This window comes from Dysidea avara, chromosome 10 (genome assembly GCF_963678975.1).
Source record: "Dysidea avara chromosome 10, odDysAvar1.4, whole genome shotgun sequence".
Lineage (NCBI taxonomy): Eukaryota > Metazoa > Porifera > Demospongiae > Dictyoceratida > Dysideidae > Dysidea > Dysidea avara.
This window is the reverse complement of record NC_089281.1, coordinates 9195974-9214011: the sequence shown is the minus strand read 5'-3', so window position 1 is coordinate 9214011 and position 18038 is coordinate 9195974. Positions and strand designations below refer to the sequence as shown.

At 37.9% G+C, this 18038-nt stretch overlaps 2 protein-coding genes across 3 annotated transcripts in view; both read left to right on the top strand.

The window, feature by feature from the left end:
- Window positions 1-3618, top strand: part of LOC136268917 (uro-adherence factor A-like) — a 28579-nt gene extending 24961 nt beyond the window's left edge. Inside the window, exons 16-20 of one of the 2 annotated variants that reach the window (XM_066064391.1) lie at window positions 369-407; window positions 456-543; window positions 593-811; window positions 864-971; window positions 3338-3618. In XM_066064391.1, coding sequence (XP_065920463.1) covers window positions 369-407; window positions 456-543; window positions 593-811; window positions 864-971; window positions 3338-3552 — 669 coding nt within the window. In that variant the 3' untranslated portion in view covers window positions 3553-3618. Of the gene's footprint in view, window positions 1-287; window positions 408-455; window positions 544-592; window positions 812-863; window positions 972-3337 lie in introns of those variants that run through there. The other variant, XM_066064392.1, reaches the window with a different exon arrangement.
- An 882-nt stretch (window positions 3619-4500) lies between these two features.
- Window positions 4501-18038, top strand: part of LOC136268888 (uncharacterized) — a 16600-nt gene continuing 3062 nt past the window's right edge. Inside the window, exons 1-4 of the mRNA XM_066064352.1 lie at window positions 4501-4643; window positions 4708-4751; window positions 16089-16178; window positions 16662-17397. Coding sequence (XP_065920424.1) covers window positions 4598-4643; window positions 4708-4751; window positions 16089-16178; window positions 16662-17397 — 916 coding nt within the window. The 5' untranslated portion in view covers window positions 4501-4597. The remainder of the gene's footprint in view (window positions 4644-4707; window positions 4752-16088; window positions 16179-16661; window positions 17398-18038) is intronic.

The window sequence follows — 18038 nt, the reverse complement described above, 5'->3', positions numbered from 1 at the left end:
GGCCCTAGACGAGCTTTTTGTCAGCCATAGCAACTACAGTGCATGCAGCATTATCCTTGCCCTCCTTTGTGTCTCTATTGTTTCTCTGCACTACCGCATAGGTATTGATTTTCTGTACTGTATCATATTAGAAATAGTTTTCTATACTAATCTGTGAATATTCTCTGCACACAACTTCATGATATACATCATTTTAATTATTCAAATACAGTACATCCAGATTTGGTTCCACAACAGATCACTGACATGTACATGAATTTGTTTTGATGTCACGTATATTTTCCTAGCTATTCAAGACATTTATCAGCTTTTGCAAGTGGCAACCCCATGTACATGAATTTGTTTTGATGTCACGTATATTTTCCTAGCTATTCAAGACATTTATCAGCTTTTGCAAGTGGCAACCGGTATGTAAATATTCTGCTGGTAGCATTTATTCATTATGTTACTGACAGCTGACATGGGATTCAGCAATTCACATGCTGGCTGCTACCCTAGTCAAGATTCTCAGTACTAGTCCAAACATTACCCTGGTGTCATATGGTGAGGATTTTGTATGCAACATTCTGTTCTTTAAGATGTAAGTTTCCAGATAATATGACTCAAAGAAAATGGGTTGCTCCTCAATTATCTCATACTACTCAAATGTGTATCAGATGTTTGGCAGTAGTGGGAAAGTACCTGGGGTGGAAGTGGATAAGTGACAGCCTTGTTAGGGAGCAGCTTTGGCCACTACTGCAGAAGTGGAGCAGGAAGGCTATGGGTGAAGAAGTAGCAGAAGCAGTTATAGTAGCCATCACTCGACTTATTGGTAATATTATTCACCATACATTACATTTAATGCAGATCACTATTTGTCACAGGTACACTAGGCAAACAGGGCTTGTCTCATGACCCATCATGCCAGTCAGTAAGACAACTACAAAGAATGTTGTCTTCTCTGTTACAAAGAGCTCATAGTTCTCCAGAAGGTTAGAATATTTGTTAAGTAGGATGAAGTTGATTCAAGATTTCTGAAAAGCTGTTTCATGTTTGCATGTTCCTCGAATTGTAGCTCTAACAAAGCTATGTGTATGTGTGTTGAATAGTCTTGGAGTGAAAAAAAAATAGCATTAGACAGTTGAAACAGCAAGAAATTTGATTTGTATAGCAGCTACATGTTGCAAGTGTTTAAATAATTGATCATAACTCATGACTGAAGACGGTTGAATAGGCAAATCCATCAAGGTATATCCCATATTATATCCTCCATGTGCACACAAATGAAGGCCATTTCAATAAAGATGGTAAACTTGCTTTTGTGTTGCATTGCAAACAAGTGCCCACAGCTCACATGCCCTTTACAAAACAAAGAGCTGTTTTCTATGATCAGGCAAATCTGTTGGTGTATTCTTGTTCCACTGCATACCAAAGCAATTAAAAAGTGCCTAAATTTTATGTATCACATGTAGTGTACCTTACCTTGCAAACACCTATGTTATTTATTTGAAATGCTTATGTTATTTTGTTATCCAATTAACGTACCATGGCTTCTGGTAAAGTGGTGGTCTATATGCTAGGGAGTAGGTAGCTTCCTTATAACAATCGATTCCCTAGACAAACCAGACCATACGCATAATATAGCTGCACTTATGATGATTGCAATGGTTACCATGCATCTTACACGTACAGTGGTATAGGTACACTCACTCAAGAAATATTGATATACTCTAATAAAGCTGTCAGCCTATCCGTGTACTTTTACAATATTGTAATACAGAATGGTCACACGTGCATATCAGTTATCCTATAACAAAGAGTAAATAAACCAGCATATATTGAAACCAGCTCAGTACTGTTGACCCAACGACTCACTGAGCAATCCAGGTCAGCTATGCTTTGGGTAATCTGTTTTCAACAGGTTGCTATATGATTACTTAATTGGTAAGTTTTATACTTAATGATTAGCCACTGGGTGTGGTTCCACAGGCAGCAAAACAGGTTTGCTATAAGTGGGTGTGGCTTCGTGCATACCTACAAGCTTCAGCACACTGTACTGATAAATTAGTATGGTTCCACATATGCAATATCATGCATTCCTAATAAGTGGGCATGGCTTTATGCGCCCCCTTTAATATCTCTAGCATGGCTCATGAAAGAAGCTGGCCTGCCACAAGACTGGACTATGACTTGTATGATAACAGTCAACTAGTAGATATGACTCCATGTAAACCTGCAGACCGCAATAGACATGGATTCATGCATATCTACAGACTTCAGTAGTACACATACTGATAAATGGATATGGCTCCATGCAAGGCTACAAACTAATCCTGATTAGTGGCTATGGCTTATAAAAGAACCTGGGTTGCAGCAGTACTAGACTATGATACGTGTTTATATACCTATACCTCATTAATTATGATTCAATTAGGCCAGACCAGAATATTCTGTAAAGTGGGTCAGAACCGGATGACCCTGACAAAATATGTGACCCAGATTACCAAAGTAACTACCCGGTTTCAACTCTGAAACAAACTAGTGTATTTAATGTAAAGATATCCAAGTGATGAAACGTTATGAACATGCCAATGTGGGGATTTATCCACATAGATATGTTGTAATACTCACATCCTATTTCACCACTGTTCATTTTTAAGTGAATTGGCAGTTATCAAATAAAAACCTGTGAGAAATTATCATGTTACAAAATGCAGCAAGTGCTCATCTCATTGTTACTTTCTTGTTGAATTCCCATCCACTTGCATCTGAAATTGAATTTATGGGAACCGTGATTACCAGATTGAATGGCCCAGGCAGTTGATCCTGTAGGTGTGACAGCAAATCTTTTCTTGTAACAATAATTTATATTTAGTTTATAGCTCTGAAAATCTGTTATCCTAAGTTGGTGCTGAAAACTAGTGTACTAAATTTTAGGACAATTTAATACAGTGGAACCTCGACTATCTGGACTAATTGGTGGGAAAGGGTGTTCATATAATTGAATAGTATGTAAAATTGAACTTTATATACAGAGCTTTGCTCAAACTACTGTAATAAATAAAGCACACACTTGTTGAAAAAATACCCTAATCGAGTAATCGATTTGGTGTTCGAATAATCGAGGTTCCACTGTAATACATTTGTGTTAATGCGTTTTTGTATGTGTGCAAATAAAGTACATAAATTTTTTTTAAAATTGTTTTGTCTGTGCTTAAATTTGATATATGGTTACTCTACCCCTTGTAAAATTTCTGGAAGGGTGCAGTACCATATGCATGTAACTATCAATACGTATGCTGGAAAATTGATGCAAAATTTACAGTAGTTTATCACATCTTTTTCTTTGTGTACACAGTAACTCTACCAATACAGTTGGCTGTGGCTGAATCATTGATATTACTGTGCCATACTAGCCAGTTACCAGTAGAAGTCCTTCAGGGGTGGCTAAGTGGTGTCAAGACTCATCATCCATATGCTGCTGCTACGATCACTGAAGACTTTGGTCCACGAGTGTGGAACATGCAAGCACTCAGTACACACACTACTGCATCAGATGAAAAGACATATTAAGTGTAATGTGTACATGCATGCTTGTATGTACTTTTATTGATATCAAAAAATGGTATCGTGGGTAGCTAAAAGCAAGTTATGTAGGTAGGCCGGGGTTGTATTACAATGAGTAATAGAGGAATGTATACATTGTTCTATATATGGTAATACGGTCTGTAACTGTTTAAATCTGTAGCTGTTTTGTAAAAGCTTTTCCTGCTGCATGTCCTTGAAACTCTTGTGCCTTGAACTGACATACCAGCTATTTGATCAGAGGACATGCAAGTTTCATTATTCCTTGTTTCCTGATTTCATCTACATGGATGCTCAAGTGTTGGCAAATATTAACTACATCTGTGTACAAATATTTACAACTGTGATGGCTACCAGTAGCATGGCTCCATTATGTAGTCTACAGGCACATGGGTTCCATATGTTAGTTGGTACATAGATACTGGGTGTGGTTAGTGTCGATAGTCTTCTAGGTCAAGCTGGGCAATTAAAGCACCTCATACTGTTGTAATTCTGTGTGTTGAAAAACACTTAAATAATAAATTATATCATGCTTTGCCTCTACATACCCAAAAACCTGTTTGTATAGTGAGCAGCAAGGAGCAAAAACTGGTGCTCTTGAAATAAGAGTTTTGTACTCTTGAAACTATGTTAAACACACTTTTCTTGATTTAAGAAATGGCATGCTAATTATTAGAAGATATTATACTATTAATAATAAGGCATAATAAATAATTCTAATTTTTAGTAGCACGATAGCTATAGCATACTAAATTTTAGAAAGCCCATGTAATAGCCTGATACCACTTAATAAGTTTTGTTTGCACTCAAGAACATATTCACTATTAATAAGCATCACGGCTATCTCTCATTATGAGAAAGCATCAGTTTTTTGCTGTGTAAGGGCAATCTGTGGTAAGGGTTCCCCCCTGAAAAGATGTAACACAACACGTGCAGTACACGTGCAGAAAGGATGAAACTTTTCAAGTTATTCTTTTGTTCTATGCCTTTTTAAGTACAATTCATTATATTCGTACCTGCAGTAGCGGACACAATGAAACTACAAGCCTTTACGGACTACTTGGCGGGAGTATGTGGCGGTAAGCTGAAATGGCTGATGTAGTGACAACGATCTTTTAATCTCGTTTTGTATAAATTTTGTAGGTACAGCTGGTATGTTCGTTGGCTACCCATTTGATACTGTTAAGGTAAACGTCGCAAGCTTTTAATATGTTGCATCGTGCGTATAAAAAGGTCTTTCCTGCGTGCTGCAAAGGTCTTTCCATATTGAATTTATTTGGTTAATAATCAATACATTAATATTGAAAGGGACACGCCCCAAAAAGTGCGTAAAATGCTGTAAAAACAGTGATTTTTTTGCATTTTCGAAGCGCCCACAACATTACGTAGTGATCATAGGCGGCGGAAAGGGGGGGGGGGCTAGGGGGCTAAAGCTGCTGAGGGGGGGGCCTAGCCCCCCCCTCAGAATGATATCACACCGAAATTATCTTTCTTGGAGTGGGGCTGAAAACCGTGATAAAGATCGAGATACTCTAATAGAGTAGTCAGTGTGTAGCGAGCTATGTAAGGATTTTTATGTAGTTTATCAGCTAGAAATGGTAGCTGGTGAGGTGGAAAGCTCTTGTCAGTTGGTTGTGACCTTTTTTTTTTTTTTTTTTTTTGGTCTCACCTTACCAAACTATAGAAATAAGTCTGGGTCAGCTCAGCGGAGCCACCCCTCAAATCAACTACTTCCTCCGCCGCTGGTAGTGATACCAACAAAAAACGGTCTGCTAATTATGCATATACCTCTAAGGAATAATCCACCTTATTTTCAAGACTGTAGCTGCAGCGGATACGTGGGCCCAGCACTGTTTCTGAACCCGGTTCATCTTTTTGCCCAATGCGTAATGTAAGGTAAGGGTGGGCGTTTCCGGACAAAGTTTGTACATGTATTAGAAAAAAATATTTTTTCTCCTCAACGGAAGAACGGATTCTAACATGCTTGGTGCCAAATTGTAGCCAATGAAATAGGCTATCAGTGGTATAAATTGTGAGTGGTAAAGTGTAGGGTACTAGGAGAAAGAACGGTCTAAACGTGCAATTTGAGAAAATGCTAAAAATTTATGTGGCTGGGGTTTCCGGACACCAGTAAAAAGTAGGTATACCTAGCATTGCTATGGGAATTGCTGCACTCCACTGAGTGCCATGGCCCAGCAGAGACTGATAGCGTTCTGTTTGGCTGGTTACTTTGTTTATGGCAACGATTTTTTTTTGCAGCAGAATTGTGTTATGCTGCTTCGGATCTTGCAGTTGTCTTGCAACGCTTTCAAAGATGCGACATTTGATCTACTGCCTGGAAATCTGTACCAGCCCTTACCTGAACGCAGAAACAGCATACTGGCCCAGCAGATCCTTGCTGCAGGCTTCTCCGGGCTGCTGGTTGTCTTGATTGCGCATTCAAGTTGACACGACGCAGGTAGTGGGCTTGGAATCCAGTTGTACTATCTCTAAACCATATATCCGTTCATTGTATAGTGTGATTGACAATTTTTTGGTGCATATGGTCGCTCAGAATTACGAACGATGCCCTCAATCTACTGTTAACACGCGTATAGAAAGTTTTTTACACAAAAATATTCTACATGCGCAAGAAAATCGTGACGAATCTCACTAATCCTTGAAGCTATCGAGATAAAACTTTGGTATTTTATAGCACACAAGTGGGGTACTTAGGCACTCAAACAGAACGCTATCACTAATCCTTCAGTAGCGGATTAAAAACGAAGTGTCCGGAATACCCAGCTGTCCGGAAACCCCCTTACTTACCTTATTGTGGGATTCACCCGTTACCAAGACTATGGGAATTCACCTTAAACTAATTAGTCTAAACAAAAAAAAACGGTCTGGAACATTGTGTACATGAATAATACTTCAGTAATTCAAGGGAATTGTACGAAGAGTTGTTACCCTCGAGCGGGCCATTCAGTTTAAAGACAAAAGTTAAGGAAAGCCGCTTCGAGAAAGTGCCGTGTGAGTAACTTAGTTTAGAATAGCTTTGTTCTAGTTTCTGTAGGCCTATATAAACAGACACCATGTTTCCTAAGCCAACGTTTAGTGGGTTTCTCGTACGTTTTTGAACTTACCATTTCAGTAGGTATGCGGAATTCCGCTAAAATCAGTAAATTTTATTAGGTTCACAATCCCAATGGTTAATTTCAATATGCTGCATGTCAAGTAGTAGTAAGCAGCTAAAATTTTTCACTTTTTCGAGGTTTTTGGAGTTAACAGTGAAAATGTCTTGACCTCCATAATTATATTAGCTACATAAGCCAAAATAGTAATAGTAATAATAAGTGCACAAAAAAATTGGGGGGGGGGGGGAAATCACCATTTCCATTATGGAAATTACAAGCCATTAGGCCAGGCAAACTTGATTAATTGTTTCTCATCCCTGCCTGCATCCCCTTTTATCCCACTGCCTCTAATTTCATTATTGCTGTTATCAATCATGTGCACCCGTATTTTGATGCTAAGAAGGCTGGCTATAATTTTACAGCACAATTAATGTCATTTGTACCTCAGAAACGGTGGTAAAATGTAAGTCCGCATGGAAATCCAAATTTTTGAGGATGAGAAATTGAACAAGTAATCAAGTTTGCCTGGCCTTATGGGAAACCCATAAATTCCTGTAGTGTGATTCTCATAATGGAATACCAGCTTTGGTACCTTTTCTGCAAGCATATAACAATTATTGGTAAATATAAACCCAATTAGCAGAGGCTGTCTTCCCATTATGGGAATCACATGGGAATTTATGGCTTTTCTATACTGGGAATTGCTCTATTTTCCACTTTTAAATTGTAATTCCCACAAGTATAAGAAAAAATTGGGAATTTTAAGTTAGATTAGGGACAATGTATAATGCTACAATAAAAAGTACTGAAACAAGCTGGATCGGAGTAGTACGTAATGTCCAAATACTGTAAAACAATAAGAAGTGAATATGCGCAGTAGGGATATTCACTTCTTATTGTTTTACAGTATTTGGACATTACGTACTACTCCGATCCAGCTTGTTTCAGTACTTTTTATTGTAGCATTATACATTGTCCCTAATCTAATTTAAAATTCCCAATTTTTTCTTATACTTGTTTGTGAAGTTTTTTTGCAAGCTTATGACCACTAAATATCTGCTGAGTTACTCACAGCACTATTATACTAGATTATGACTCATACAATAACAACTGATCAGTGGGCGTGCCTCTACATAAGCCTGCAGACAATAATGGACGTGGATTCGTGCATATCTACATGGGCGTGGCTACCATATGTCTACAGACACTAATTTACGTAAGTGGGCGTGGATTCGTGCATACCTACACACTGATGAATGGACGTGGCTACCGTATGTCTACAGACTGTAATTTACGTAAGTGGGCGTTGCTCACGAAAGAAAGAGCTACGCCATGACGTGTGGTAACACATCCACATTTAATTTAGCACGTAGGGTCAGACCCGAATAATCTGTAAAGCAGGACCTGGATGACCCAACTCGGTTTAACATTAATTGTTACTAATTAAACTATATTTATTGACTTACACATTGCTATATAGTTCGCTGTGAGTTGCTCTCTCTGATCGATATCAACAGTGAGTCTGACGTACGCGTGTGTTTTTGGTACAACCGGCAACCACGAGTATTCGAATAGTTTGATGCAATATACACTGATATGGAAGCCGTACTGTAGTCTATTAACACTCCGCGGTAGAACCTTGACTGATGGCCATGGTAAAGAAGGATAAAAGGTAAGACAATAGCGCAAGCATTGTATGTTTATCAATATACCAAAGGTTTTTTCTTAAGACGTTTCTGCGAAAGAATTAGGGCTGTAGCTGTAGCCAGTTTTCCGCTACGCTTGACTGAAGGCGTCAGGCAGGCAGGCAGGCAGTAGAAAATTCCATTGACTACAATTTTTTTAAAATTCTGTAGCAACTTGACGGAAACGTTTCGGGTCGATCTGAAGACACTTTTGGGCTTGGTTTTACCCAACCAATACTGTCATGCCGTTGTGAGGAAAAATCGCGGCAGGTTTTTGGGTTATATTATATCATGGATCGCCCCCACACCTTCAATGTCCCTAATATACAGTACTATCGTACTGTATGATAATGGGAATAGTGAATTTTTCCTGTGGTAGGGACCATAGGACATCAATAAAAAGTGCTGACATATCAAAACTCATGTCAAATTAACCCATACATTACAATTTTCCGTAAAATATTATGCGTAAAATCAATGTACAGCAGTTTATGGAGGTAAGTTAGCTTTATTCATCATAACTCTGGTTCTGAAGGCGGTATCAAAATTGTTCGGCTGCCATTACACACGCATAACACTCCTCTATCCGATGGTAACAAAATTTATTCGAAGCTAAAGTGTTTATAGGTTGCAAATTTACAACAAACAATGGTAAGTAGCAACTTACACAATACAAAATCCATTGGAGAGCAAATCAGGAATTTTGCGTTCTAATGATATAGCAGCGTCACGCCATTATCATGGCAATTACGAATTTTGTTTGGCTGGAATCGGATAGAGCAATTCATAAGGAGTTGAATGATACCAAGTTTTATGGTATTTGATCGTGTCTAGTGCTTGCAATTATTGAATATATAAAATGTATGGAGTTTGTATTGGAGAAATTGAAAAGTGATCCATCCATCCTGAGGCCTTTGAAGAAATCAGTGTTTAATCAATCCATTTCATGATCTAAGGGCAGAAAACAAACAAAGGACACTGGTATTAATGTACAATATTGCTGATAAAATGATTATTGGCTGTAAATTTGATTTTGCCATTTTGACTTTACAAATCCCAATAGCATGTTTTGACATGGAAACAAGCTGGAGTAGTGCATGATATCAAATCACAGTAAAACAATAAGAAGAAGTGTTATATCCCTACTGTACATTTCCATTATGGTATCTTGAGCACAGTAGAGATATAACACTTCTTATTGTTTTACTGTGATTCAATATTGTGCACTACTCCAGCTTGTTTCAGTACTTTTTATTGACGTGCTATAGTATATATACTCTAGTTGAAAATTCCAAATTTTGTGTACTTGTTTAATTTGTTAACTTATTATGACTGGTGAACCCACGCATATTGCATCAAAGAAAGAATGGTGCCGCACACCCCAGCTATCAATTATCTTCTGAAAAGTGGAGTATTTATTACACTTTGTTGTCAGCCATGTTCAAGAATGGGACACAAAGGAGGACACTGGTAAGTCCATGAAGAATGTATTTGTGTGTACTGTGGTATGCCAAAGGCATGTGTCTGGCTGAAGTGATGTTGAACAGTGAAAAAGTCAAGCCCGTAGCCTTAGCTGTTATCGAGCTACGCTTGTCTGAAGGTATCAGTCAATCCGTCAGTCACTAGAAAATTCCGTTTATTAGTTGTTGTTTTTTCTTGTTATTTGTATAGGGAGAGTGTCTAACTGGCAGTATGGCCTGCACAAATACACTGCTGCCAGTTCACTTTTGATCATATGTACACCTCTAGCCTGATTCTACTGATGACAAAGAACTGTTGATAGGTGATGATCATGATTGGCATTGATAAGGTCGAACCTTTCTTCTAAGAGAAGCCTGAGGTGTTACTTGCAGCAGTGTGTTTGCTGAATGTACTCCAGTTAGACACTCTCCCCCATACAAATATTATGAACTCTTGCCGTTATACCTAACCAATGCTGCCTCATCATCATCAGGGAAAACTGAGGCAGGTTGTTTTTTGGTGATGTTTTTCATGGGCCACACCCAAACCTTTGTGGTCCCTACTATATAGTACTGTATAATATGAGATTGTTTGCAAATCTGCGGGGGGGGAAATCACATTGCTCAACCTCGAAAATTTTGCCACTCGAAATATTTAAGCTACACGATATAACATAGTCTGGCGACCCACCCCCTTTTTTATACAGCCACCAGACTATGAGTCACAGTATCAGGGGTGGAGGAAACACCTTTATTTATGAGGGGAGGGGCTGGGGTGTAGTGGGTTTATCCAGGTGATGGCATGTTTAGTGTGCAAAGTATGCCAATCTAGGGGGGTCTGGGGGCATGCCCTAGTCCTTCATGGCCAGACCACTTTTTCTCCATCACAGCACTTTTAGGCCCTGTGAGATTGTCAATGAATTTGGGAGTGATTTTAGTAGTTTATCAGAATACTATTAATATTAGTTTGACTGTTGTATTAGCGTGATTGCTCTGTTAGAGTATCTTGATCTTGAGGCATTTTATATTAGCATTTAGTAGACCTATAAAAAAGGGTCTGGGGGCATGCCGCTCTGCCTCCAGGAAATCAGTTTTGAGATTTAGACTCTTAAAATTCTGAGAATGATTTCAGCAGTCACCATTATATTTTGACTGTTGTATTAAGGTAACTGCTCTGTTAGGGTATATCGATCTTGATTCATATACAATTCAGTTGATCCACTGGAATTGCAGGTAGCTAAGCATTTGTATAGTTAGCTATTTGGTGTAATACAATCAGCACAATTGTTTAATGACAACTATAGATAATTTTAGGGGGGCTAAGCCTCTCCAGAATCTTTTTGACAGGGGCTACAGCTCCCTTCTCTGCCACCCCTGCACAGTATACTTAGTATGTTAGGCCACTTCAATTAGTTCTTTCATGGACGAAAAAAGAATATAGGGTCAGTACATAATTAACAGAAATCAGGACAAATACAAGAAAGGGGCATGATGACAGCTTGTTTGCAGCCATACGTTGAGTCTGCAATCCGAAAAATCAACTTTTACAAATTGATCCCCCCTACCACTGTGGGATGTTCATTGTAGTATCCCATTGCTAGATCCACCTAACAGAAATATCGATTTTAGTATTTCATGAGATGCAAAATTTGTATTTAAACCAGGCACGCACCCACAGCCAGCCAAAGGGCACGCGCCTGGTTTACTGAAATTGTTTTCGTAAAAATGTGTGTGTGTGCATGTACCTACCTACCTACCTACCTATGTTTGTTTGTCCGTTTGTACCCACGTTAGCAAAATGTAAAAAAACAGGATGTAAGCTAAAAAGTCTGTATTAAACTTCCACAGTTTTTTAGATGTTTAACAACGTTGAAGGTCTCTTAGGCTACCAGAGATAGCATATACTTCAAGCTGAAAGGTGGACATTACCTGAGATAGTGTATACTTTGAGTCTTTGAGTTGAAAAGGGGGCATTGTCCATACTTATAAAGGGCAGCTTTGAGGCTTTCTCTATACAATTCGCATGAGAAAACATGATAGACACTATTGAACAGTTGAGAGGATACTTATGTGCGTAATGAACCAATTGTTTTACTTTTGTAGAATATTCAGTCATTTACAGTGTGTTGATGGGCATCAAAACAATTTGTAAGTGCACAGAATATTGTGTATGACAAAGCGCCTAAAAATATTATTTGCGAGTATGATTTTTGTTATTCTACAGTACCTAGAACCACGTGGCATAAAATTATGAAGTAATGAAAAGGTGTTGTAATTTGTTAGAATTCAAGAAATCCCAAAAATTGCAAGAATTGTGAACACAATTTCATCTGTGCAAAATTTTGCTAATTGGTCATATTAGTGAGGAATGCCTATAGAAAAGTTAATAGACAAATTTATAGGTATTACATCATAACTTTATGCTAAGTGGACAGTGCAGCAGCAGTTTACATTATCTGCATGTGTACAATGATTTTTCTTTGAAGTTAAGATATGTTATTATTTCATAGCTATTCAAGTTGTGAATATGGCTACATGTAGCATAAGTCGCCAATTATCGGCACCATTTCATCATGCAATTGTAATTCCTTAATTCAATGACGTATGAACTTCCATTTAACAGAGCAGTCCTTCGTCTCTTAGCACTCCAAATTTTAATTATCAGCAACTGTACTTCTGTGATTGACCAATTATCGGCACAAAGTGCGATTTTGTATGTAACTCTATGATGCCTCGTTGGTTCTTTGTAAAACTTTTATGAGAGGTATAGTCCTTGGATAACTCCGTTACACAGAAGTTTTATGAAGATTGAGGCCAGCTGTTCAAGAGATATTCAGGGTAGACACAAAAGCATACTGGTTTCCAATATAAATCATTTTTATGCAACTATTCCATGGTTAACCAGCATAGCTTGTATAGCACTTTAACAACAATAATCACTGAATGAAAACGATTGTAAGAAATGTTTTAGCCATATATCTTGTAACCACTATACTTTACAAGTGCCAATAATAGGTACCTGCCAATAATTGGTGACTTACACTAAAATTGAATAGCAACAGTGTACATGCTGTATGTGAAAAAATGCCTATAAATATATATATATAATAACCATAGCTTGTACAGTATAAACTACTCTGGAAGTATCAGTCAAGGTAAGATATGTAGCTTTAAAAACAGCAAGTCATGAAGCTGCGAAATTACAGATGGTCAGAGAAATGCTATAATCTCAGTTTTCTTGACCACCAGCTGTGATTTTGAACATCATTTTTTGTTGAAATTTTTAGAAATCCCTTTCACAGTTAGGCTATTTTGATCTAGTCTTTATTTGTTTTGTGTAAGCAAGCCCCAAAACATACCATCAGTTTTGAGGGCTGTTTTATTTACATTTTCTGCTGTCTCTGCAGGTTGAAGAGAGTATAATAATATACAGTTATTTTGAAACTGATAATTGATATTTTAATATGTGTACAGCTATATATAAAGACACACATTATAATATGCAATGGATGTACTAAGCACCTTCCTATATTGGCACTGGAATTTCCATGTGGAGCCCCTTAAGTTTTCAAGTAGTGTGATTTACAATATAGCAATTACTCCTGGAACAACATTAACTACTTGTAATGGAGCTTCCAATCCATGCATTAAACATTGGTAGCATCTTTGTATTGCTCATACAGCCAGTGCAACAGAGCAGTGTGTTATTAACAACAATATCACAATGGCGGATCCAGGATGGGGCATTTGGGGCAAATGCCCCCCTCCCTAACCTTGTGGAGGAGCCAGCCATAGCTACTTCTGATTAAAATAGCTACTAAACTTTGTCAGGCCAAGAAACTCATGAAAATATGCACATTTTACTAGCATTTATTACAATTTCACCTGAAACCAAAGCGAACCAAAGTAAAACTTGCCGTGAAATTGTCTTTCAGCACCTTCGTACGTACTAAGCGCCTCTAAAATAATTATCGCGTCGCAGTTGTTTAAGACATTCAGAGCCTTTAAAACAACTTGTAAGACTTTACAACTATCTGAAAAGGCCAAAATGGCAAAAATCAACAGTGAGACACTACTAAGAGGTGATTATTTGCTACTTCAAAAATGCAGCACTGAACTAGAGAATCTGGCTCTCCCCAACCACTTACAACTTAGCCTGTTTGTGCCCCTCCCCTTGCCAACTCCTGGATCCGCCCCTGTATCACTCACACAAACATCCACAAACACACATATAAATGTAGCTATATGAGTAAAACCACCATAGGCATTCTTACCAACAAAATCATGTTCCATATTCAATTTTTGTCTGTTGATACTCAATTGCCCTCACACCCCTTTAATCATCTACTGTACCTTTGGACACAGCAAGCGCTTCACTATTCCCTTTCCCAGAACTGATGCATATTTAAATTTTTCCTTACCCTCTACTATCAGTTCTCTACCTGATTCACTAGTTGAACTGGATGATAGTAAAGATGATTTATTCTCACAACTCTTCCCTCAGACTGATTTTACATATAATTATAATTATCTGTGTTTCTGTTAGTTCTGCACAGCAGTAAATAACAGTAACACTTTGCAAAAGCTGTGATAATATCCATAGATGATTACTTACTAAGTCATATGTATTATGGTTGACAAATCAATTCAATTACTCGTACAGCATTAAATGGTTATTATAGTTAAAGCACCGCCATGCGTGTGTATGGAAAATACAGCACGAGGGGGCATTTCGAGAGGCTATTACAGCATGAGGTGAAGCCAAGTGCTGTATTTGCCTCGAGACACCCCCGAGTGCTGTATTTTTCATACAAACAAGCATAGGAGGTGCTTTAACTGTTATATTGTACTTCCTGGTCGTCTGGCTTGGAGCGATTTTCTCTAATACTCAAATCGCTGCGATGTTTGGTGATAAGGATATCAGTAAGTTTTTAACTAATCTATTTCTAGTCGTAGGACGAACTAATAGGATTAGTTTGGCTAGTTTTAGTGATTTACAATGTCACGCACGTGATCAATCGTACTGTCTTAGTGGAGTCGTGTTTAAAAAGCTTAGTTATCAGACGATCAGTAACTGTTTATACAATCTATTCCTAGCTGTAGAACGAACTCGTAGGATTAGTTTGGCTGGTTTTAGCGATATACAGTGTGTTGTTTATGCAACATTCCCTAAATAAATTCTCCACATAACTGTACTGTATTTGCCCAAGTGTTTATTAAGTGCACAACTGTACTGTATTTGCATAACTGTACTGTATGACTCATACAGTACAGCTATGCAGTTGATTAGTACTGTATGGACAGTGTGATACACAGCACAGCTTTGATCCTCCCACGCAAAGTACAATATATAACAATATAAGTTTGCACATTGTTTATTTTTCATATGAGTAACAATCTAGTTAATGTGAATGCATTAGTAAATGTATAGCCAGTTATTGTGCTCAATGTAATGCATTGACTACAACTTTTCTATAAGGATAGCAGCCTCCGGCAGTCTTCCTTTAGACACTGCAGTAGTTTCCCACATCTTATAAGTAGGCACTGACATTTCAGGCCTCTCTTCGACTGGTTAAAAAAAGAAGTCTACAAGCCAGTTTTGTGATCTCCAAGTAAAAATGTGGGATTATTAATTAAGCATTACACACATTTACTCAAATTGTATACATGCTAAAGTAGAATTTCTGATAGTTCAACATTGGTGACTTCTACACAGAGCCACTCTATTATCATTTAGCTTTAACATTGGTTGCTGAAAAATACACCAAACAGGAACACATAACCTCCCTACTTTGCTTTAATTTCACTTGGTCATGATATGATGCTCAGTTAAATGTTGAGTATATAGCACAAACCACTCTCTTAGAGCAATGCATTATTGTAAAGAATTTAATGATATCATTGATGTACCTGCCACATTGTTTACTACCCTTTAGGTACATTATGTTCTTAATGATCTCAGCATAGCTATAGCTCTTCATCATGGGTTTGGTAATTTAAGATACATTACAACCACATGTGATAAACCACACCTATACACAGTACTCATTTTGAGTTGTCACAAGACTCCAATGTGCCTCCCCCTTCTTTGCATGGTGAACATATAAATGACAGAACATTTCAGTGCTACAGCAGATAGTGCCTCCAACAATTGCTATATAATAGAATCTGAAAATGCTTTTAAAGCTGCACTGAATGTATACATGTTATACACTTGTTTTTATACTTTTGAATTTGTGTTGATCTTACAATTAATATTGTAGGTGAGGTTGCAGACACAAGGAGTTGTCGGGGCTGAGAAAAGGTACACTGGAGCATGGAGTTGTTTTAAAGACATTGTAAAGACTGAATCAGTAAGTACGTAGCTACTTTAATAAGTAGGACCCCTCAAATACTTTGAATGTGATCATTCTGACAATGTAATAATCATGACACCATTGTTTTGAGATGATGGTGAAGTCAAACGTACAGTGTGTGGCACAGATGACAGCTTTCACCTTCCGAATTTAACTAAACCTACTACTATAAAAAATTGTCGTTGTGTAGAGAATGACTTGAAACTAGACACATTGTAGAAATTTAGCCAACTCACTAGGTAATCACTGCCACAGGCTGCTCAGTAGTTATAAGGTTTCTTGTCTGTGTGGTGTTTATCATGTGCTGAACACTTAACTCATTAATTTCTGGCTCATGAAGGTCTTATATTATGGCTTCAACAGCAAATTCAAGCCACAACTAGCTAGTGAAGTCACTTAAGAAAGCTCTGGAATAAAGGAGTTCTACTGTATGTACTAATTACTCTTCAAATATTACTGGTGATTTTATTTTGTTTGTAGGTTATAGGATTATACAAAGGCTTGATGTCTCCATTGATTGGCACAGCAGCTATTAACGGAATTATATTTGGAACTCATGGCAATTTATGTCGCTACTTACAACCAGAGGGTGGACAGACACGGGTGAAAACAAATCTTTTGGCTGGGATGGGAACTGCATTTGTGCAGGCCTTTGTTTCTTCTCCTGTAGAATTAGTGAAACTTCGTATGCAGATGCAAGGCATAGGACAGCTTGAAACATTGATTAAGACATCCGATGCAGTTCAGAAGCGGCGCTATAGAAATTCAGTGCACTGTTTTTCTGTGATATGTAAAACAGAAGGCATACGAGGTGCTTATCGTGGTCTACTGTGTACATTCTGCCGTTCACTCCCTGCTTTTCCTGCATACTTTATTACATTTGATTACTTTTGTCAACAGGCAGCTTGGCTGTCTAATAAGCGTGTTGATAAAATTGGAATATTTTCTTTGTGTTATGCTGGGGGAATTGCTGGTATTGCTTCATGGATAGTTACATTCCCAATGGATGTAGTTAAGTCACGTATTCAAGGTGATGGAATTGATGGCAAGAAAGAGTACCAAGGGATCATTGATTGCTTTAAGAAGACTTATCAGAATGAGGGTATGAAAGCATTCGGGAAGGGACTTGGCACAACAATAGTGAGAGCGGTTCCTGCAAATGCTGCTATTTTCTACACAGTTGTGTCTATGAAAAGAATTTTTAAATCAATGCATGGTGACTAACTGTAATACAAAATATGTGTTGTATATTAATTATTTTCTAATTGAATAGGAAATTGTATATTGTGTTGTATTGTATTATTGGCTATGCATTTAGTTCATAACTGTATCATACCAGTCAGCAGATTGCCCTAATTTCTATATAGTAGTGTTAGGTACTGTTCTCATGTGGCCAGGCTGCCAGTTGTTGTTTCAGTGCAGAATCTTATTGATTTCATATACATAGCTACACTCTAATTTCTGTTCAAGACAGTCACTATTGTATGTATCTATATACAATTATTACGAAGTCACTAACTGAAACATCTGTAGTTCTGCTCAGGTTGTTGTGACACACGTCAATCATGCAGTATTAATTGCTTTGTCCTCTGTAAACTTGTTTACCTAATGACACTTCATTGTTATCACTCTGTTGTGTATAATGACCTCATTGTTATCACACAAATTATAAATTACCATTGAACAGCTATGCCGTTCAAAAGCTGCATGTCAATAGTTGGTCACTCACAGCCACGCCAGCTGAAGCTTATAGTTAAGCAGGGGCGGATCCAGGAGTTGGCAAGGGGAGGGGCACAAACAGGCTAAGTTGTAAGTGGTTGGGGAGAGCCAGATTCTCTAGTTCAGTGCTGCATTTTT